At 26.2% G+C, this 22661-nt stretch overlaps 1 protein-coding gene across 1 annotated transcript; it reads right to left on the minus strand.

Annotated features, from left to right (window-relative positions):
* Positions 1–7962: 7962 nt before the first annotated feature.
* LOC145834647 (RNA 3'-terminal phosphate cyclase-like) lies at positions 7963–19287 on the minus strand. The gene is made up of 9 exons (XM_082942130.1): positions 19215–19287; positions 16227–16327; positions 13981–14124; positions 12666–12851; positions 11920–12061; positions 11004–11148; positions 9486–9616; positions 9317–9421; positions 7963–8969 (listed from the first exon to the last, which is right to left on the minus strand). The coding sequence occupies exons 1-9, from the start codon at positions 19260–19262 to the stop codon at positions 8886–8888; spliced, it is 1086 nt and encodes a 361-aa protein (XP_082798256.1). The 5' UTR covers positions 19263–19287; the 3' UTR covers positions 7963–8885.
* Positions 19288–22661: the final 3374 nt, after the last annotated feature.

A 22661-nucleotide genomic window follows, 5' to 3' on the forward strand; every position in this document is an offset into this window, starting at 1 on the left:
ATTTTATAAACTGTTATAAAATTTTATACAATGTTAACTAAATTCAAGAAAATACTTAAATTTGTCTACAATTTAAGTATCTTGCTTATAAAAAAAGTCAATAAAATTAGTCACTAGCACACAGGAAAAGGTGGTTCTACTGGAAGACAATAAACTTCACTCCAATTCTTTCCTCAGAACTCAGACTACTCTCTCTAACAATGCCCCAAGCTTACAATAGTCATTTCTTTCAATGATGACTGTTATTATAGCAACAATTTCAAACTTCTTCTACTATAACTTGTCAACATCTCATTTGTTGTTAATTTTAGCTTTCCCAACAACAAAGTGTTTCCAATTAAAAAATAGAAAATTGTAATTAAATAACGTATGTTACATTACCTTTCCTCTCTTTTCTTTTTTTTAAAACATGCACCTATCTAATGAAGTATTGTTCTCAAAACAGTAAAATATATAAAAACACGCTAGTAAAGATGTGCAGTAACATCCCGCTTTCCTTCCTCACTCTCTTCGAGGAAAGAAAAGAATACATAGGTAACAAAAAACAAAATATGTATAAATAACGTCATACTAAGATTATCGACAAAATAGATAAACTAAAATAACAATCATGGCGACAAAACCCATAAAATCAAATACAGTTACACATAACATTACGGTCATGTAAAATGTCAAACTTCTGAACATAAATCAATAAATTCCATAGAACAGCAATTAATAAAGTTTTCATTTTTTTTGTTGTGTTTTAGGGAATTTTTTCAATGTATACAGTTGTTGTTAAATTTGCTTGGTTACTGTAAGTTACACAAGCAAGATTTCATTATTTATTTAAACTTCCCAACACAATAAAACCAAACAGAAAATTAGTTTTTTTATAAAATAAAATGTTAGAATAAATCTTTGTTTTTGATATGTTTTTTTTCGTGTGTTAATAAAATAATCTTTAAGCCAAAATTTAGGATTTTGTTTCAAATATTGTCATAAATTTAACAAGCAATAATTGTATTTAATAGTTCAACTTAGATACAAAAAAGTAAGAATAAATAAAATAAAAGTAAAAAAATCTTATTATCTTGTTATAAGTTAGTTTATATTTAGATAAACAAATCAACTCAAAAACAAAGCACATTTAAAACACAGATTTTTTTTTTTTTTTTCCCAAATTACATACAACTTGTTAAAATTTTTTTTTAAATAATTATAAGGATAAAATAGCTCAAAAAGAAATATTAATAATATTGGATATTAAATAAAAAAAATAATTATTACAGTCCAAACCCAAAATAATCCACCATACCATTGAACATGTCCTACTCCTCTGAACTATGGGTCTCTGCATAATTAACTGGCCCATGTGGCCTTAAATTATAACTATTAATACCTTCCAATTCATCAGTAAGATTTAACGGACCAACATAAGCTTTAGTATTTCTAATTGATACTTTCACAACATGGGAATTTTTTATTATGTACAAAGAATTTTTTGTTGATTTATTTCTTACCACTTTGTATGGTCCTTCATACAACTTATCTAGTTTCTTTCTGTTATTTTTTTGAGCCAAATATATTTACAATTAAAAAGGCCTGGCTGATAAAAAGGTGCATCATTTTTAGTTTTTTTGAACTTGCGGCTGATATCTGCCATGGAATTTACAAAGACCGCACATTCAACAGGAGATGGTCTGGTGATTTGATGAATTTCATCAACTTCATCAAAAAGGAGTCGGCCACTTAAATTTAAAGAGCATCCAAATGCATACTGGGCCGGGGTGTAGGGGAAACCTTCAATAAATGAGTTGTTAATGGTGCAAGTAATTAATGGGAGGTGAAGAGCCCAATTTGTTTTGTCTTCAAGTGAACGAAAAGCCACATTGATTGTTCTATTCTGTCTTTCAACATAACCGTTTGTCTGAGGCGTTCTTGAAGAGGTAAACCTTTGCTCAATTCCCAATTGTTTACACGCCTCTTGCAATAAAAAATTTTTAAATTCTTTGCCGTTATCTGAAAGAACAACCTGAGGTACTCCATAATGCCCTACCCAGTTTTGTATAAAGGCATTCCTGACAGTTATTGCTGTTTTAACTGGTATGGGAGCCGTTACCAATAACCCAGTTGCTCTATCTTTTATCATTAGAACATATTGATAGTCAACTGACTTATCCAATGGACCTATAAGGTCTAAATGTAAAAATTGGAAACGTTGTTGGGAAAAAAACCTATGTTTGGCCTGTTATGTCTAGAAACTTTTGTCTGCTGACACGTGGCGCAGTTATTAACCCAGTGACTGATGTCATTCCTTAACTTAGGCCACCAGAAAGTTCTTGCTATGGCTTCTATGGACTTCTCAATACCCAAGTGAAGCCTGTTATGGGCTGCGTTGTACGCAGTCAGACGCAACGACTCAGGCAATATGACACGTTTAATTCCATCTTCTATAAAAAAAGCCATGTTTTCGTATGTTGTGAACTGGACTTCTTTCTTTAAGAGGCGTGCTTGGTCAATAAGGCCTGGCTCCCTCCTTTGGAAAATTGCAATTGCCTCCCTATCCAAAATTTTAGGGCTAACAGATTCTACATCTGAGCTTGAAATATCCAAATCATAAACTTCTGGAGTTATCAATTGCTCACTGTTATCAAAATCATCTATGTCCAGCTCACTGTCACTAGACTCAGATTCCGAACTACACAAGTAATCCGGATCCTCTTGGTGTGCTCTAACATGCATGGCTGTAATCTGAGGCGGCCTGCTTAGAGCATCTGCAACTGTGTTGTTGGATCCGGCTATGTGTGCTACTTCTGGATCAAACTCTTTTATCAGCATGATGTACCGTTGTTCCATAGGTGACTGATCTTTTAGATTATTGTTAATGGCCCCAACCAATGCCTTGTTATCTGTCCTTATCAACAACCTCCTGCCAAGAATTCTATATTGAAAGTGTTTCAAGGTTAAATAAAGGGCACGAAGTTCCTTATAAAAAGTTGACCTAACAGTCTTAAGTGGTGGCAATTTCTTTGAAAAAAATGCCAAAGGACGCATCTCCCCATTCTCGCCTTCCTGCTCGAGGACTGCGCCAACATGGGTATCAAATGCATCTGAAAATAGCATAAGTGGTTTGTTATGATCTTCATAAGACAAGGTAGTCGTATGTGCTAAAATAGCCTTTGTGTTTTGAAAGGCTTGAACATGTCTATCTTTGAGTTTAATTTTAGCACGATTAGTAGATTTTGGACCTGCAGATAACTCATTGAGAGGTGCAGTTATTTCAACAATCTTTGGAACAAAACGATGATAGTAATTCGCAAGACCTAAAAAACGTTTTAGGTCTCTTCGTGTGGTGGGAACAGGGTATTCCCGAATAGCCTCAACCTTTGAGTCTAAGACATTAAGTCCTTCAATGCTAACAGAATGACCTAAAAAATCTAGTTTTGTTTTAGCAAGATTGCATTTGTTTGTATCTAAAAAAAAAGAAAAAAAAAAAAAAAAAAAAAAAGAGTTTAAATTCCTCACAGAACATATAAGAAGAGCCCAGTGGAAAGATTTTTATAAAAATAAAGACATAGAAGAAACAGATCAAAAAACACATATTCCAACGAAATTAAAAATTCCCACACTTTCCTTACCCCCACAAACAGACATAAGCAAAGAAATAAAGGATTATACAAAACTAATACACAGAAAAATGGAAGACTTAAAAGAAAAAGTAAAACAAAATTTTAAATTGAAAAATAACTTGAATAATGAAATGAAAATAGCATTAAAAGAATTAAAAAAACTAGTAAACCAAAATAAAATAGTTATAACTAACTCAGACAAAGATGGAAAAATTTTACTACTAAATTTTGAAGACTACACACACATAGTTTCTGAAGAACTTAAAAAATTTGAAGAAATCAGGACAAATACATCTTTAACCAATTTTATAAATCAAACCAAAGTAAAAGCAGAACTTAAAGTAGAAAATTTAAACAAAATTAATGTAATAGATGAAAACATATTATTCCACACAATAGGAAAAAAAGTTAACAAAAGTGGAATACTGTCGAAAATTACAGGCCCAAAAGCAAAATATTTCAAAAATGACAACCCAGGACATATATATCCAACATTCAAAACACATAAATTAAATCCAGAACAAGTGAAAACAATAAATATAAGAGAAATACCTACAAGAATGATTTGGGCTATAGGCAACAGTTTTTTATCCAGAATTACCACCATGCTCCAAAACCTTATTAAAAATATTGCAATAAACTATTGTAAAACTGAAATTAATGAATATTGCAAAGATAGTGACCAATACCTAGAAGAATTATTTAGTTGGAAAAAAAATGAAATTAAAGAAGAAATTAATATAATCACAGCAGATGTTAAAAACCTATACCCATCCCTCAAAAGAATTCTGATAAAAAACTCCCTTGAAGATTGCCTGAAAGTTTGTACTCATTATAACTGTAAACAAAATAAACAAATAGTAGAAACAATAATGTTCTGCTTAGAAAACAATTATGTTAGTTTTAAAAATAGTCTATACAAAAATAACCAAGGGATACCTACAGGAGAAAATTTCAGCGTCTCACTGGCAAATATTGCCCTCCACTTTATAACTAAAAAATTAAACTTTTTAAAATTGTGTTTTATTTATAAAAGATATATAGACGACATTATTTTTTTGTGCCCAGCAGATAAATCTATTTTTATTCAAGATGAACTCACCAAAAAATTTCAATCTCATGATCTAAATTTACAATTTAAAAAAATCTCAAATACAGAAGAAGGAAAACAACTGGAATTTTTAGATATTTTACATATTATAAATAGCTCTGAAATAAACGGATTCAAAACAGTAAACCACACCAAACCCACAGCAAAATTAGCAAAATTTTTAAATGGCAATTCTTACCATCCAACACACGTTTTTAGAGGAATAATTTTATCAGAAGCTAATAGACTTAAAAAATTAAATGAAAAAACAGAAGATTATGAAAAGGCACTAATTAACTTAAAAATTAAATGCAGTAGATCAAGTTTCAGTAAAAAATTAATAAATAATACCTTTAATGAATTAGATGAAGTACGTAATAAAGATCCTAGTACAAATAACATAAAAAAATCAGAACAAAATGAAAAAGTGACTTGGGCAACCAGCTTTAAACAATTTATAAATTTTAGCAAAAATGAACAATGTTACAGTACAGAATTATTAAGATTAACTTATAAGAGACCAAAAACACTGAGAAATATATTAATAAACAAAAATAATTTTACAAAAACAGAAAACAACAAAACAGCTGAATGTGGAAAGTGTGCTTTGTGTGGAAATTTTTGAAACTATAATAAAAGTATGATAAGTAATAACAAAACAATACAAAATATGAAAATTAAACAACAATTAAATTGCAAAAATTATGGAATTTATGCAGCTACATGCAACATATGCAAAAATTTATACATTGGACAGACTATGAATAGCTTTACTAAGAGGTGGAATGCCCACAGAAACATATGGAAAAACAATAAAACTGAACTAAACCATGAAATAAAAGACCAATTTGCTCTAATTATACATTATAATAAATTTCACAAAAACAATATACCAGAAAAGATAGAAAATGCCTATACAGTCCAGTTTTTAGAAAGCCCTATAAGAACTAATTTAGACTACACAGAACAATGGTGGATTAAAAAAACTAAGGCAAAAATTAATTTAAACAGTGTTTTTAAGGAATAGTTTTACTAACAAAAAATTGAAAATGTCATCAAAAAATTTTTTTTATCAAGTAAAATACTAGGGGATTTTTTTAATTGTTTGTTGTTTATAGAAATAGTTTATCTTAGTTACAGTAAACAAAAATAATTTTCCAAAGTGTCTTTTTCTCAGTTTCTCAAATTGAAAAATTATATCAAACTTTACTGACTAATCTCAAATATAAGTGTTCCATTAATTTTAAAGTAAAAGTATGAAATTCAGTATTATAATAATATGGTAGTTTTTAGTTTTTATTTTAAATTTTGCTAAAATATTTAATTTACTTTCTCTAGTTGCTAGTATATTTTTTTGATTTCTACAGAATTGAAAATGTTTGTTTTTTAATAAACGAAAGATCTATTCTAAGTGGTTGTAAAAAACTGTGACTGATTTTTTTAATGGTTCTTACCATTTTTATTTATATTGTTTGTATTTAGGTATAATCCATTGTCAGACAATATCTTAAAAACTGTCTTCAAATGAGAGATATGATCTTCCTCAGTTTTGGAAAAAATCAATATGTCATCCAGATAAATAAATGTAAAAGTTTGACAAGAAATAAAAATACTTTCCATCATCTGCTGAAATCTGGTAGGGGAATTTTTCAATCCGAACGTACATCGTTTTGGAATGAAAACTCCTTTATGCGTGATTATTGCAGCATACTTTTGAGAACTTATTTCTATTGGCAAGCTGTAATAAGCTTCTTTTAGATCCAGGGTAGAGAAAACACATGTACCTCCTGGAATGATTTCAGACAGTTCGTCTATACGAGGTAGCGGATAAGATAAAGGACGTGTATGTGAATTTAGAATAGTGTAGTCAATGCAGACACGATAAGTCCTATCTTTCTTGGGTACACAAGTAACTGGAGAAGCACATGTATCCCCACTACCCCGGACTACAGCATCTCACTAATAGATCAAAGAAATGATCTTTAATTACTTCTCTTGTACCACCGCATCTCCTGGCCTTGGTCATTTTAGGACAATAATTATCGACTATTATCTCTAGGGAATGATTGTGCTTTGGTGGTACAGTATAGTCAGGTTTCTTAGTAATTTCTGGAAATTTAGCAAGTAAGGCCTTACATCTTTCTTCTAAAGAATTTTTGCCTGAGTTTAACAGTTCGACACTGTTGATTGATGCAACTACAGGGCTGGGAAAGTCTGAAGCCACAAGGAGTTTTGTCTTCCGGCCTGAAATTGCTGAGCGTAATTGTGACTTGGCTGGCAGTATTTCTAATTCATTCGCTTTTAGAAAATCAAGTCCTTTTGACAACAAAGTGTTTCCAATTAAAAAATAGAAAATTGTAATTAAATAACGTATCGTTACAAAAGTATTAAATATATCCATATGTAAGTTCTATATTGACAAGTATAAAAATTTTATACATATTGTAAAGTTATTATTTCAAATATTCAAAAAAACATTAACAAACTTCATAGAACAGTTCGTATTTTATGAAGAGATTTGTTGTTAGCTGATTAAAGTATTTGCGAACGCAAAAGGTTGTTTAGATTTTCCGTCAGGTCTTACCTAAGTATTACCTTAGTATTATATTATTATTTGAGAAAAAAGCTAGCTGAGTTTCATCGAACTAGCTTGAGCTATATGAAAATTTAAAAAAATAACCAAAGTTTAAAAAATAACCAAAATTTAAATAAGACTGAAAAACCTAGATAATAACAAAACGACTTATGTAAAAAATTTAAACTTTAAGTCATGAAAACTAGTCTCACATTTAAAAATATATATTTAAACTAAGTCTAACCTAAGTTTTTCCTAAAATTCCAAGTAGCCTAAGCTGGCCCAAGTTTTTCAAAAACTTCAAACTATCCGGAGTTACCCGGAGTAGCCTGAGTGTGTGGCTATTTTGTTGCTTCTCTAGATCTTTAGCTTTAAAGTCCATTTAAAATATCTCTGATAATAGTTTTCTATAAAAACTCATATTTGCATAAGAATTTTATATGACTGACGAGACTTCTTAAAAAAAAACTGTTAAAAACATGGATGAATAAATATGAAGATTATCAGTTACTTCTATACTAAAAAGTAGAAAGTGGTAGCAAAAAAACCCTAAACACATTGATTATAAATACTAATACAATCTTACTTTAAAAGATAAGACTGGAATACTTGGTAAACTGACACATGTTAGCATAATCGTTTTAATGGGTAATTATTTATATTTGTATATTTAATGCATTATAAAATTGATATTCTACGTAACTTAGAATAATAGCGTTAAACAAGTATAAATTTAAGTACTTATTCAAAACTTATAATACAAAAATTACCCTACCAAACTTTTTTACTAACAACTAAAAAGTCTATTCAAACAAATGCTACAAATGAAATGCTAAAACAAAGTAAAAAATATGGGAACGGGTCACTTTTGCACAAATGGACAATTTTGCACGGTAACTCTTTTGTACGAGGGGACACTTTTGCACGGAGGGTCACTTTTGCACGAGAGTAAAAAAAGTGTTTAAAAAAAATTGTAAAAAAAAAACAAGAAAAAAATATAAAACAATTAATAATAAAACAAAAAAAATAGTTACCGATCGAGGGTAAGGGTTAGTGGTAACAGTGATAGTAAAAATAAAAAACTACAAAAAAATTGAAAACAAAATAAAAATAATAAAATAAACTATTAAATAAACACAAAAGGAAAAAAAATACCGAACGAGGGTAAGGGTTAGGGGTAACAGTGAAAGAAAAAATAATTTTCTAATAAAAATTAATAATCAAAATAAAAACAGGAAAATAAAAAACGTTATAAAAAATAAATTATAAAAAACAAAGCAAATAAAGTAAAAAATTTACCGACCGAGGGTAAGGGTTAAGGTGAAAACAAAATATTTTTTTTTATTTAAGTAAATTAATTTTTTTTTTTTAACCTGTGCAAAAATGACCCTTCGTACGAAAGTGACCCTTCGTGCAAAAGTGTCCCTCGTGTAAAAGTGTCCTCATGCAAAAGTGTCACCTCGTGCAAAAGTGACACCCACCGAAAAAATATAAAGGTATAAATGATTTTACACTATAATAGATGATAAATAAACACGTAAAATAAATAAATTTCTTGCTTCACGATCAAAGAAAAACTAATATAGACATTTATAGTAAAAATATTTTACTATAAGTTTTTATTTTGGAAGCCAATACCAACACAATGAATTGCACAAGTTTCATCTTGATTGTGTTCTACAGTGAATTTAGCCTGTTTAATTAAATGAAAGCTAATAAAATACTTAGCTTATTCCTTTATAAAAAATGTCTTCCACTTCTTTATTCTAACAAACATTGAATATTATCTTCATTACTTTAACAAAAGATAGAATAATAGTTTTCTCACTTATATCTATAACAAATTATGGACTAATAAAAGTTTATATTGCAAATAAATAACTCTTTTTTTTTTCAACCATAGATATAGAGTTGTCTTTGTATAATTTTTTACTAACACTATTGTTTATTAATGAAAATTAACATCATAAACTTGTTTAACAATGTAAAAGGGAGTGAAAACGTTAAGAAGTGTTGTTCAAACTAGATCAAAGAACTTACTCGTGTCATTTGTTCAATTATATACATGCCGGTCAAGGTGTGACTAGATGGCTTGTGCGTTTTTATACTTGAAGTCCCTTCAGCTAGTGCCATGTATATAAGCAACTGCAAAAATGTACAAAAGTTTTAAAAAAAAACCAGTCGAAAGATCAAAAAATTGCAATCATACTTGATCCTGAGTATGTTCGTCGACACACACACATTTTTCAAGGGAATGTCGCAGCATGAGAGCACATTCTTCTCCTACCTTTTGAGGAGAAACATTTCTTCTGCCTAACCCGGAACCAAACAATCTGCAACCTACCAACGATTTTAGATTATAATATAAAGTATTTTAAGTATACTCTGAAACAGAGGTGGGCATCGCACACGTGGGCCGCCAAGTACCTTTTATCTTGAAAACATCTTGTAGAGAATAAACAAAACTGAGACTTTTGATAACATATACCTTATAAGGTACACTTAGTATACAGTAGTACTTACTATACGATTATTTTATCGTCAAATTCCTTTTAACATTGATAGTAATTTTTTTAAGTACATCACTCGAAAATATTTCTTATTAATAAGTCCAGCCCGCGAAAGGATTTTTCTAGTAAATCTGACCAGCCGACTAGAATAGTTTCCCACCCCTACTCTAAAACAAAACATGATATAAATAATGTAAATTAAAGTTGAGTTTTATAAATACATATCAATCAAATATTTAAATGAATGTATATGGCTTCAATTTTGACCAGGTCAAAAATATTGTTACAACTTCTTAAAATTTTTAAATTTCGTTTCATTATAACTTTTTCCACAAACTGGATTTTTAACTAAATGTTCTGATATTGAAGATCTATTCATTGCATTTGAATTTGCTATACTAACTGTCTTTGGCTGATTTTTAATACATTCTCTTACACACTTCGGAATGTGCTCTTAAATTCTGGTTTCAAGGTTTTCAAAATGTTTGACCAGGTCAAAACAGAAACCATATATATTCATTTAAATAAACCAAAGTTATGTAAGCAGAGAGATTTTGATTATTCATTATCCTTATTTACTTAATTAGTGCTCTCATGCTATATTTAATTATGTTTATTGAAAATTTTAATTACTTTTTTTTATTTGCTTGATTAACTAACTTTTGATGCAATTATAAGGCTATATAAGTTTAACATTTTCTTCATTTTGTTACAACTGTATCACACTGATCAAAATTTGTTGAAATATATTTGTGTTGAATAAAAGACCTTGTTTGTTTTTAATCAAGTACAATAGCAGACTAATGTTCAAAACTTTAATTTTTTAATTACATGTTTTTTTTGTATTAAGTAGATTAAAATATCATCGGACCCTAAATTTATTATAACCTTCTGATTAGCATTATTTTAAAACATATACTTAATAAACACATATAGATGAAACTAAGTTAGATTATTAGACTAAATTATTAAAAAGTATTTTTTTAAGTACTGAAACGTTTGAAATTAAGAGTTTTCAACATCTTGAGCAGTTAAATTAACGTTTTAGATTTAATTAACTGTTTAGTTTTTTTCTTTTTGCTTTGAAAAACATATTTGCAAAATAAAAAACTATAAATTTTTTCAAGTTTAGCTGACTACATAACTTTTTTTAAATACCATTAAATCGTTAAATATTATTGTATAAACTGTAAGCAGTATTTAAAATAAATACAAACCAGTAGAAGTCTCAACCATTATATTAATACCAGATCCGTCTGCATAACTGTTATGGTCTTTAATTATGTTTATTTCCTTCTGGTATGGTGTATCGAACAAGGAAAACAAAACTTCTTTTGCGGAAGCAAACATTTCTTCTGCGACCTAATCAAATAAACTGTTTAATTTATAAAAGTATAAAATCATAACAAAAAAATAACGATTTAATTTTATATAATAATCTAAAATTAATATAAAATGTACTTGATATAAAAGATTGATATGCATCTTAAAGTTGAAGTAATTAAAACATTAGTAAATTTTAGTTAAGACTTTCTATAAGCTTAAAATTTAGTTAATTAGATCATGTTGTAAAACAATTTACATGTGAAAATCAATTGTAATCCTACCCATGTAATTACAACTTAAGTTAGAAACTGTAATTAAATTTATTTAAAATAAAAAGTCAAGCTTTACAAATAAAACTTTTTTTAACAAATTAGAATTCTTTTTAGACTTTAAAGTATGCTTTTTTGTAAAAACATATCACTTGCTAAAAATGGTTTGCTAAACGTAATCAAAATGCATAAAATCCTTCAGGGATTTTTTTAACTCAGGGGGAACGTTTGTGGTTTGTATCATACCTTAATAAACATAATTAAGTAAATTTTGTTTAATATCAAGGCTTTAAAGTTAAATAAAAACGTGAAAAAATAGTGATTTGTAGTCTTGAAACACCTAAAGGCCCATACATCGTTCAGTGTTATGCGAAATAATTTAGAAAAAGTTAAGAATTTTACTTTAACAATAATGTAGGAGCTCTTAGTTTAATTTACTTTTTCTTAAAAATTTATAAAAAATATATAAGCTATAACTTATTTTATAGATAGGTAAAAGTTTAACACTGTTTATACTATATTCACCAAAAAAAACTACTCTTAGTGGTATGGATCCAGCCACATATGATAACACAGTAACTTTTGTTATGTTTCCAAAATCTATAATTGTTGCTGCTGTTAAGTTTTTAACAGGTTCTACTTCAAAACTAAATTTTCCTCTTCCTTTAGGAAAAAATCCTCTGTATAAAAAGAAATTAATAAAGATTTTTAGAATATATGTTTATGCTTGACTTTTCTATAACAAATAAGTTTCTTTCTTCTTTATTTAAATTAAGTTTATTAAATTTGTTATAAATTTTATACAAAAAAAAACTTTCACTAATACTTTTATGCTAGATCAAATGTAAATAACATTTTATTTTTAAACTTAAATATTCAATACGAAGTACCTATATTTTATCATTTATACTGGTGGTGCTCAACATGCTAAAAAATTTTCACAATATATTACTGAATAAAAAATTTCTGAAAACTTCATTACTAGTATAAACTTTTTATTTATAAACTACTTTTTACGAAGTTTAACTGCATTAATTGATATATTACTAACCTTAATAATATCTACAAATAATAAAATGGATTAAATAACTTATTTAAAGACATTTTCATACTTCCTTAAAATTTTAAAAAACAGTAAAAAAGTTTATGCACTCTGTGAAAAAAAAAAATTAAGCTAATGTTTTTCAAACCAACTACAAAAAATTTATTTTTGGGTAGTTCGCAAGAAATACCTTTGTTTGTTAAAATAACTTAAGGTTATAAAACTTAATTTTAAACTCAAACCTTTTTATCAAGGTACCCTTAATGGAATTGGCTGAAAACTTTTTAAGTAGAGGAAATAACAGCATGATAGTATAGTCTATTGGAGGAGCAAAACTAACGTCTGTGCCTCCTTCTAATTCATAAGTGCACAAGCCACCCGTAAACAACGCACAAGGTAAAGACGATTGCACAAGCAGAGCTATAGATCTGCAAGTATATTTTTTATTTAAATTGATAACTTGATAACAAATTATGAACTTTTAAAAACATGCATATGATTTATTAGCATGATAAAGCAATACATTAGGGGTGGAACAATATACAGCTCACCATATAGAAATTTTGATGTTTAATATATTTTTTAGCTAAATATTATTTAAGCTAATCAAATAGAATTGAGCTTTTTGTAACAAATGTTCTGAAATATGCTCTAAATTTTATTTTTAGTACACAGTATTGTTTACTAAATGATCATTTAATTATAACTATGTTATTAGAACGATATTAACTTTTTTGAACTTTTTTTGAAAAGTTGGCCTGCAAAAGTCATCTGGCCCATCATCAAAAATTTACTTGACCCTACTCTACATAGTAGGTTAAATTAAAAACAATAAAAACTGTGAAACCTTTACAATATTTAAAATCTATCTGGGAAATTCCATATTTCCTTATAACTAATAAAAATATTATAAAATTTGCTAGATAACTTTTAATTAGCAATCTACCAGATCCACAAATTAGGATCTGGTTAGACCAGATTTTGTTCTGTTCCAAATCAGTTTTTTAAATGAGATTCAGACAGATCGAGTAAATTAAACTTTTTAAGTTAAATTATAGTTGTACTAAAGATTTCATGTATTAGCTTATTACAGGGGTCAACAGGCATTTGATGGAAAATAAAACACTTTATAAACATTTGTATACCTACAGTATACAACAATTACAGCTTGTAAAAGTCCTAATACTGCTGTATAACTTGTATACTTGTATCTTTTCAATGAATTCTTTCATATAAATTTAGTGTGAACGTTTTATTATTTGTTATAGATGTTTTTTTCTAGTATAAAATATTGCTTTTTATATTTAATTGGATCCAGATCATTGTAAAAAATGGCTTTATTATGCCAGATCTGGATCAAGTATATGACTGCATTTAATATTTATTTAAATGTAACTAATTGTGAAAGGAGTTTCGGAAAACTCTAAAACTTTGGAAATGACAAAGAGAAAAAAATAGTTAATGTTGTTATTTGTTTAAGTTTAAATAATTATTAGTTGAAAATATGTAGAAAAAAAGTATTACTGACTATACAAAATAGCTTTTATTATTACTAACCCTGCAGTTCTCACAATAGACTTAAACTTTCCAAAATTTAGTTGTTTAGGAACATAGCAAATATCTGTAGAACCTATATCTATTCGTTTAGTTTCAGCATTTGACATCTTTGAAAGAAGCTCAACTCCATTTTTGTGTTGAGCACTGAAAGAATATAAATAAATTTTGATATATTAGAAACAATATCTATAAAACTATAAAATTATGTCTAACTAAATTAATGTAAAACAGAATTCTCATTTAAAAAAAAATAGAACTTTTCAATATTTAAATTTTTTCTATCTAAACTGGTGTTAAAAGGGCTTAAACATATTTAAAACATAAAATATGGTTTTGCTTTTGTACATATATTTTTTTGCTTTAAGAACTTATATACTTAAATATATGCACAACATACTTAAGTTTTTATTTTAACACCATTAAAATAATTTGTATAAAACTGATGTAAATTTTGAAAAAACTAGCTTAAAAAGATTATAGCACAATAAAGAGTTGTCACTCTTTAAGAAAATAAAACATAGTAGTAGTGATTAAAACTAGCCTGATTCTGTTTTATGAACAAACCACATGAAGTTGTAATTTTAAAGTGGTTATTTTAAAAATTAAGCTTTGTTATTTTAAACTGAAAAACCAGACCAATACAAACGAAATTAATTAAGTTTACAAAAAATGTTCAAAATAGGTTTATTATTCTAAAATTAGTTAAAGTAAGCAGCTATGTCAATAGTGGGTAATAAAAATATAATTAACAGTTTAATAATACTAAGGTATTTTAATGTATAAAACAACTAAGTGGAGTTTTTCAAAAAATTTGGTTTTATGTTCTTAAAGTATATAAAAAATCCTAGTTTAATTGTTTGTATTAATTAAAAACTAAAATATATAGTGTACAAAAACAACATAAGAAGTATAGTTATACTTTCTTCCTACCTTAAATTTGTTAACAAATATATTTCAATAATTTATTAAGTACAAAATTTAAATCTAAAATTAAACTACTTTCTTTCATTTATTTATAAGATTAATACTATAAAAATTAGTGAACATTAATGATTAAGTCATTATTGGTTTTTTACTAAAAAATTTTGGTCTGGTAGTAACCTTTTTTGATACTAAATATTATCGAAATAAAGTTTTTTTTTTGTTTATTAGTTTCTGTAGTTATGAATAACAAAATTTGAACATTATAAATTATATCTAACATTCTGACAAACTTTGAATTAGAATCAAAATACATTAAGTACTTTGTAGAACATATAACTAATTAAAACTGTATAGAAATATGTTTATTTCAATTTTAAACTAAGTGTAAATTATATTTAAGGGCATAGGGGGGGGGGGTAAACACCCTTTTTTGGTTTTTGATCTTATTTTATTTAGTTTTTACAAAGCTACAAAATGCTTTTTACAGATTTAAAAAATATATATAATTTTTGAGATACAGCCGGTCAAAGTTGGAGCCAACAATAGGTTCCTTATGGGAGGCGCAAACTAAAACGGCCAAAATAGACTATTTTACTAAAAATCTATCTTCTCCTACATGTTTTGAGATAACTAACTCAAATTTTCAGGAAATGTTCCTTGATATATTTAGAAAATTCTGTCGGAAGGAATTTTTTAGAAATTAAAAATATAAACTTTATATAATAAATAAACAAAAAAAAGTTTTTTTTTTGTTTTTTTCTTATAAAATTTTTATTTTTTAATATTTTTAAATTTTGTTCTGAAAGAATTTTCCAAATATTGCAAGGAAACTTCCTGAAAATTTGAGGTAGTTATCTCAAAAAACGTAGGAGGAGATAGATTTTTAAAGATTTCTAGTTATTTGCGGTTTTAGTTTGCGCCTCCCATAAGGATCCTATTGTTACCTCCAACTTTGACCTGCTATATCTCAAAAAATATATTGAATTTTTAAAATCTGTAAAAAGCATCTTGTAGGTTAGTAAAAACTATATAAAATAAGATCAAAAACCAAAAAAGGGTGTTTACCCCCCTCTCCCTATGCCCTTAACTGCTAAAAAGTAAATAATCTAAACCTTTTTTATTCATAAGTTTTTTCCAAAATTGTAAAAATTTTCAGAATTATTATTTTGTAGGTATTCATTTATTATACAAAAAAATCATTCAACTCAAGAGTTTTGTGGCTTTTCTATGCTAATAGTTAAATAAAATTAGTAAAAAATACCAAGATATAAATGAAGACTTTAGAAAAGAACTTTATATACAGAAAATATCAAAATCTTAACCTAAGTCCAGGCTTTGGTCTTCCTGCTCGGATATTATAAATATGAGTTGGTACCTCTAAAATTGAGCTTAAAGCTGTTGATATTCTTAATATTTGACCGCCCTAAAAGAATATAGTATAGCTAAATTCATAGTTTATGATTTCCAAATTTGTATTTATAAAAACTAAAGTTATTAAATAATTACAAACAAAAATTATAAAACAAATATAATTAAATCAAATTAGGTTTTTTTAAACAAATTTAACATACTTGTTAAAAGTTTTGCTCAACCCAATGATAAAAAATGCTTAAACTAAGTGTTTTGTAAAAGTTTAAACTCTGTTAATTTACACTTTTTCAAAACTCTACACTGCACATAGTTTCAAGAATAAACTGTTCAAGTAAAGTTTCTAAGTACAAATGAACTACAAGTGTAAACCAATCTTAAAAAATTTTGATGTTCTTAGACAACAACAAAACAACTAAGAATATGAACCTAATCAAATTTAATTGTAATAACAATAAAAAAATTTTAAAAACCAACATAGAAATATAATTTTAAAAAATTGCTATTGCTATTATCATTTATGCTAAAATAGAAACTATATAATTTTCAAGCTTTTTTTTTAAGGTAGAAAAACATTAGAAATACTCACTCTCCCCTCTCCAACAATAAACGTTTTATGAAGGTCAAGCAATTGAGTTTGAGCTTATCATGTGTTATTCCACCTGCCCTATCTTTAAATTTACTAAGAGAAAAAAAAACCTTTAAACTAAAAATAAAACTAAATCTGTCTATGTAATAAAAAAAAATCAACTAACTGAAACAAAAACTAATCCTAACCCTTTATTGAAAAAACCTCTGCAAAAACACTCACAAGGTTAAAATCTCGACACTAAACACCACAAAGCGTGGGAAAATCATTAAGCTCAAACCCCCATGTATGTATTTGCCGAAGCTACAACAAAAAACACATCAACAATCCAATCATGTAACCACCACCACCAGTGTGAACTCACAATCAGCTGTTGCAAACTCAAATAAACCAGTATCTAATTTAAAGTATTTAGTTCTAGAAAAAACAAACTAGAATAAAGAAATACTGTAAGTAGGAAAAAAAGATACTATTTGTATTGAAATAAATATATATATATATATATAAAATAAGATTAATGTTCAAACTTAAACACCTTCTACTGAGCCCACTTGAAGGGCTTTTAAATAATTTATTGAAATGGCGATTTTAAAAATTCTGGTACATATGTTTCATAAAGCTTTAATTTTTCATAAAGCTTTAATCATCAGCCAGTTAAATTCAAAATAAAAAGCACTGTACTAAACAAAGATACAAAAGTTATGCAAAAAAACAAAAAACAGTATGACGTAATATTGTACATTACAAATATTCGGTACAAAAATCGATCTACCATCTAACTAATCAAACAACTAAAATTAACGAAAACAACAGTTAATTGACTATAAAATACTTCAAAATTTGTTGTATTTTAAGAGAAGCTTTTTCATATGTCAACCAGACGATATAAATTCACTCCTCTTATTTAAACAACCTTCCTTTTTTAACGCATACATAACGGCTGTTGATTCTTTTAAGCACAGCCCACAAATAGGGTTTTTACAATCTGCTATTGGCTGTGCTCTTTTTATCACCTCCCAAGTTAATTTAAAATCAATGTTTTTGCGCTTAAGGCCAAAGCGAGTATTAGTTACAAGATAAAATTTACATACCCCTTCTTTGTAATTACCATCAATATATATATATATATATATATATATATAAACAATAAAATCAATAAAATAATAAGAGTTTTACAAATTTGTTAATATTAACTTGGTACAAAACTCATAAAAAAATAAGTAAAATAAATAAAATAAATATTAAATAAATAAATTAATTAAAATATAAAACATTAATAAACAAAAAATAAATAAAAATTTTGTATTAAATTAATACTTTTACCTCTAATTTCTAATAAAAATTTTAAAAATTAATAAATAAAATGAAATATCTTAAATCTAACACAATAACAAAATGAAAACAAATAAAATAATTAAACAATAAACAAAAATTTTTTCAATAATTTATAACAACCCCTCTTTCATTACCAGGACATTCATAAATTAAAGACCCACACATCACAACCTGTTGCCTAAATAAAATGAATCAAATTTCAACACAAACAAAACATACATGTAGAAGCACTCTAGATCTACTCCTTGTAGTTATTGAACAAAAAGTTTTTATATCTAAATTTAAAATGATTTTTTTTAACCTTTAAAAGTTTCAGAGACACTAGTCTAGACCAAAAATTGGGACCCAAATACCTAAAGCAGTTTAGGCCAAGTATGTTCTAGGTCTTTCAGTTATAAAATTCATTTTCTTTGAAAATCTTGTATTGTGTGAGTGAACAGAGCTAGCAAGTGTAAATATATTATGTACTACATCAAACCCTGTTATAGTATTACTCATCAACTTACAAATTTTCAATTTATACACATCCTTTATTTTTAGCACACCAGTTTTTTTAAACAAAGGATTTGTTGTGCAGGCAAACGACAATTTTTTATATTAATACTTTTAAAAACTGTAATAAAAATAAAATATTTTTAAACAACATATATATTCATCTTTTCCATTTGCAAGTTTAACAGTTTCAAGATCCAACAAAAAAAAGTAAATTAAGTATTGATATAAAATTCAGACAACTAAGTAACATTAGATATGATTTAATAATTGCTTTGTTTCTAATTTTAGGCTATTAGCTTTTAAAACTTTTAATAGCAATCTTTAAATGGAAATACTCATCAATACTTTTCATAAAACTTAAGTTAAAACATATAACTTAATATATAAGTGTTTTTTTAAAGCAAATACAAAAATAAATTTGTATTTTATCGATAAACCAACTTTATAAGCTTGAAAATTATTAGATACGATTTATTGGTTTGTTAATAAAGCTAGTATTAGTTACAAGATAAAATTTACTTACCCCTTCTTTGTAATTACCATCAATATCTAATTGTTTTACGGAGCACATCTTAACACTTTAAATAAGATTATAGTGTTATGTTGCTCTGGTTTCTTGCAAGTTGTAGTATTTTGAAAGTTCAATCTATATGCTTGGTTAGGTTTGATTTTTGTCATTCAAAAACGTTAAGGTAAGAGTGGTGAAAATTTGAGTATAAAATAAAAAACAGCTAATAAAACTTTTAGAATGAAACATAAAATAAAAAGATCTTTACTTCAGTTTGACGGAGTTTTCTTTGTTTGCGAAAATTTATGTAAATTGTTTGTTATAAGGGGTCCAAAATGAAAACAAATTTACCGTTTAACTACTGTAATATACTAAATTCATTACCTTTTAAAAAAAAGAATTAAAATTACAATTTTTTGGCTGTATTTTATTTTTTTCTCAACTAAATTTTTCTTAATCGTATAAGTCTAGCTTTTCTTAAATTATTAATTAAAACTAATATCAACTAAAAAAACTTTCAAATATTGAAATCAGACTTTCTTTTTGGTATCTATTAAATTCTTAACTTGACAATACTGAAAACAAATTTTTAAAAGTTTCATCTACAGTCTACTCTACAGTCTACACTATTTTTTGAATATCAATCTTGCAAACGCAAAAGAACATATTTCTCTCAAACCTATGTTCTTAGCATAGTTGCCAGAATTTTTCTGCTATTTTTGCCCTTATTCAACTTGTATTGGAAAATTAACATATACAGATTTTTAACCGTTAAGTATCGCCCAAGAGCTAAGTTTGGCTTTTTTTGAATTTCAGTAAATAAATTAGTCTACAACTAAAACACTATACTATAGTGCTATTCTTATTAACTTTCAGTTTACGGAAAATAACTTCTTTATACTAAAATACTAAAAGAATAATTCTTGCAAACTTAAAGTACAAATTCCGGTATCATTCTTTAGCTTATTTGAAAGTTGCTTGCAGTTTTTTGTTCATACTTAAAATTTTCAAATGCAGAAGTCTATCAGTTAGGTTCGTGTTTTTTGAGTTCGCACAGTCGCTTAAATTTGCAAAATTTGAGTTCGCACTGCTGTTTAAGTTTGGATTTTAAATTTAAAATATTTGCTTAGTATGTAACTTTTTCAATTTTAAGTTAAGTGAATTTGAGTTTAACATAAGCTTCAAAATATTATTTTTAATTGAGTAATTTTTTTCTAATGTATTTAAATAAATATATAAAAACTTTAGAAAAAAAACAAAACGTAAAACTTTTAAATGTACTTTAGGTTCTAATCAAGGAAATAAATTTAATTCAAAACTTAAATTTTATATTTCTGTAAACTCAGTCTCAAAATAACAGCAACAAACACTTTTATTTGAAAAAAAGTAAATTATAAGATTGTTTTTAAATTTTTACTATAAGACGATTCTTTTAAAAATCTTAAAATGAAATTGTACTTAATGTTTAGACTATGATTTTTTTTATAATTTACAGTAACTTCAAAATATGTAAACTTTTTGTAATAAATGTTGGTTTAAAATTTAACGATAACAATGGATAAAAGCATTTTATATTATTAATAGATTAATTTATAAAATACAGTAATTAAGTATTGAACTCTAATATTTATATAGCTTTAGACTTTTACACTGAACACAAAGTGAAATTTAGTAAGTGTATTTAAAAAAAAGGTTATTTATCAGTTTTATAATAAATATTATAAAAAAAAAACTCTTTAGTTTATTTAGTTTGCATATATTCCTACAGTGAACAGGATTTTTGGATAACCTTAGAAAAACAAATGATATCATTTCTAATAATTGGACGTGTACAAATTCGGTGCATTTACCTATAGGATACAGAAAACTTTTAAATGTAAAAAAATCATTAGTTTAAAGTTTAGTTTTTAAAGCTAATTTAAGTATTTTTTCCAATACTTGAAATATATTAAGTTATTTGTTGAATAAATTTGCGATAATTAGCTAAAAAGAATATATTAAAAACTAAAGCTTTATCATAGTCAACATATAAAAATTACAAACAATAAAAACAAATCAAAGCAATTGCAGAAATTATTAATTGCAGAAATTGTAAATAGTTCACTGTCTAAAATCCAGCAAAACTATTTACATAACTAAAAAACACCTTAAAAAACATCTTATAAACAGTAAAACTTATTTTACAATAACTTTACAATATAAAACACCTAGAAGAACCTATTTCAAATTTTATGCTGGTCTTTTAATCTTTTTTGTTCATCATAATAATGAAAAACAAATGGATTAAAGCTATTAGAATTAAATTGCTTCTATTGGTACTTCTTAAAACTAAATTATAAAAATAATAGGTAATAATTTAAGCTTCATAATTAACTTTTTTTTTTATGTCATTATTTTAGGTATTAATTTGAAAAATTAATAAGAAATAGGTCAAAAAACATCATATAATCTACTGTGAAATTAAAAAGACTAATCAAATAGATTTAAGATATTTTCTACACTATTTATTCTTAAAAGGTAGTTTTCACATAAAAAGTAGAGCTTACTTTTATAGTTTCAAAATTTCATTTCTATAAAAGCTTTTGTGATAAAATAATTATGAAAAACTTTAAATTTGGTATAAAGAAAATTGATAAAAAGATACAGCTTAAAGTGCATTTTAAGATCAAAAATACTGAATATCAAAATGTTCTATTAAAAACAAAACTTCCAAGGTACGAGGTAAAAATTTCACTTAGTTTTAAGCATCTGAACGAAAATATCGGTTTAATAAAAACACAAATTAAATTTAAAAATATTTTGAAATGTTACATAAGCTTGGTTTATACAACTAATTTGTTTAAGCATTTCTAAAAAACTAGTAAATCAGTAAATCAACAAGACAAATAAGTTTTAACAAAACCAACAATTCATAAGTTGACACACTGAATAAAAAACTGTTTACTATTTCTAAAATTTTAAATAAAGTTAGTATACTAAACTAGTAAATTTTTACATTAAAGTAAAAAATAGACTAAATAGACTAAAACTAAATAAACTCTTATTTAAAAAAAATAATCAGAAAAAAACATCAGTAATAATATTGTAGATTGTAAAGTTAGCTTAAAACATAAAGAAACTCTAAAGCAATTAAAACAAATTGCTTTAAACAGTAACTGTTTTTATTTTTAAGCCACGTAATTATTTATTTCTGATTGAAAAATAACACTAAAATGGAACAAAACTACACAAAGGAGGAATTTTCTAGTGAAACCATTAATTTTTAACATACATCACTTTAAAAAGTCAATTGCTACAGTATATAGCTTTTAAAATGTTTGTTCTTTTAATAAACATGACTATAAATAATAACCAGAAATTTATGTTTTTGTTCAAAATTAAATAAATTTAAAAGATCTAATAAAACAAAAAATATTTTTTGAACACATTTTAATTAATATACAAGTAGTTTATATCATTACT

This window comes from Thalia democratica, chromosome 4 (genome assembly GCF_965202585.1).
Source record: "Thalia democratica chromosome 4, ktThaDemo2.hap1.1, whole genome shotgun sequence".
In the NCBI taxonomy this organism is placed as follows: Eukaryota; Metazoa; Chordata; class Thaliacea; order Salpida; family Salpidae; genus Thalia; species Thalia democratica.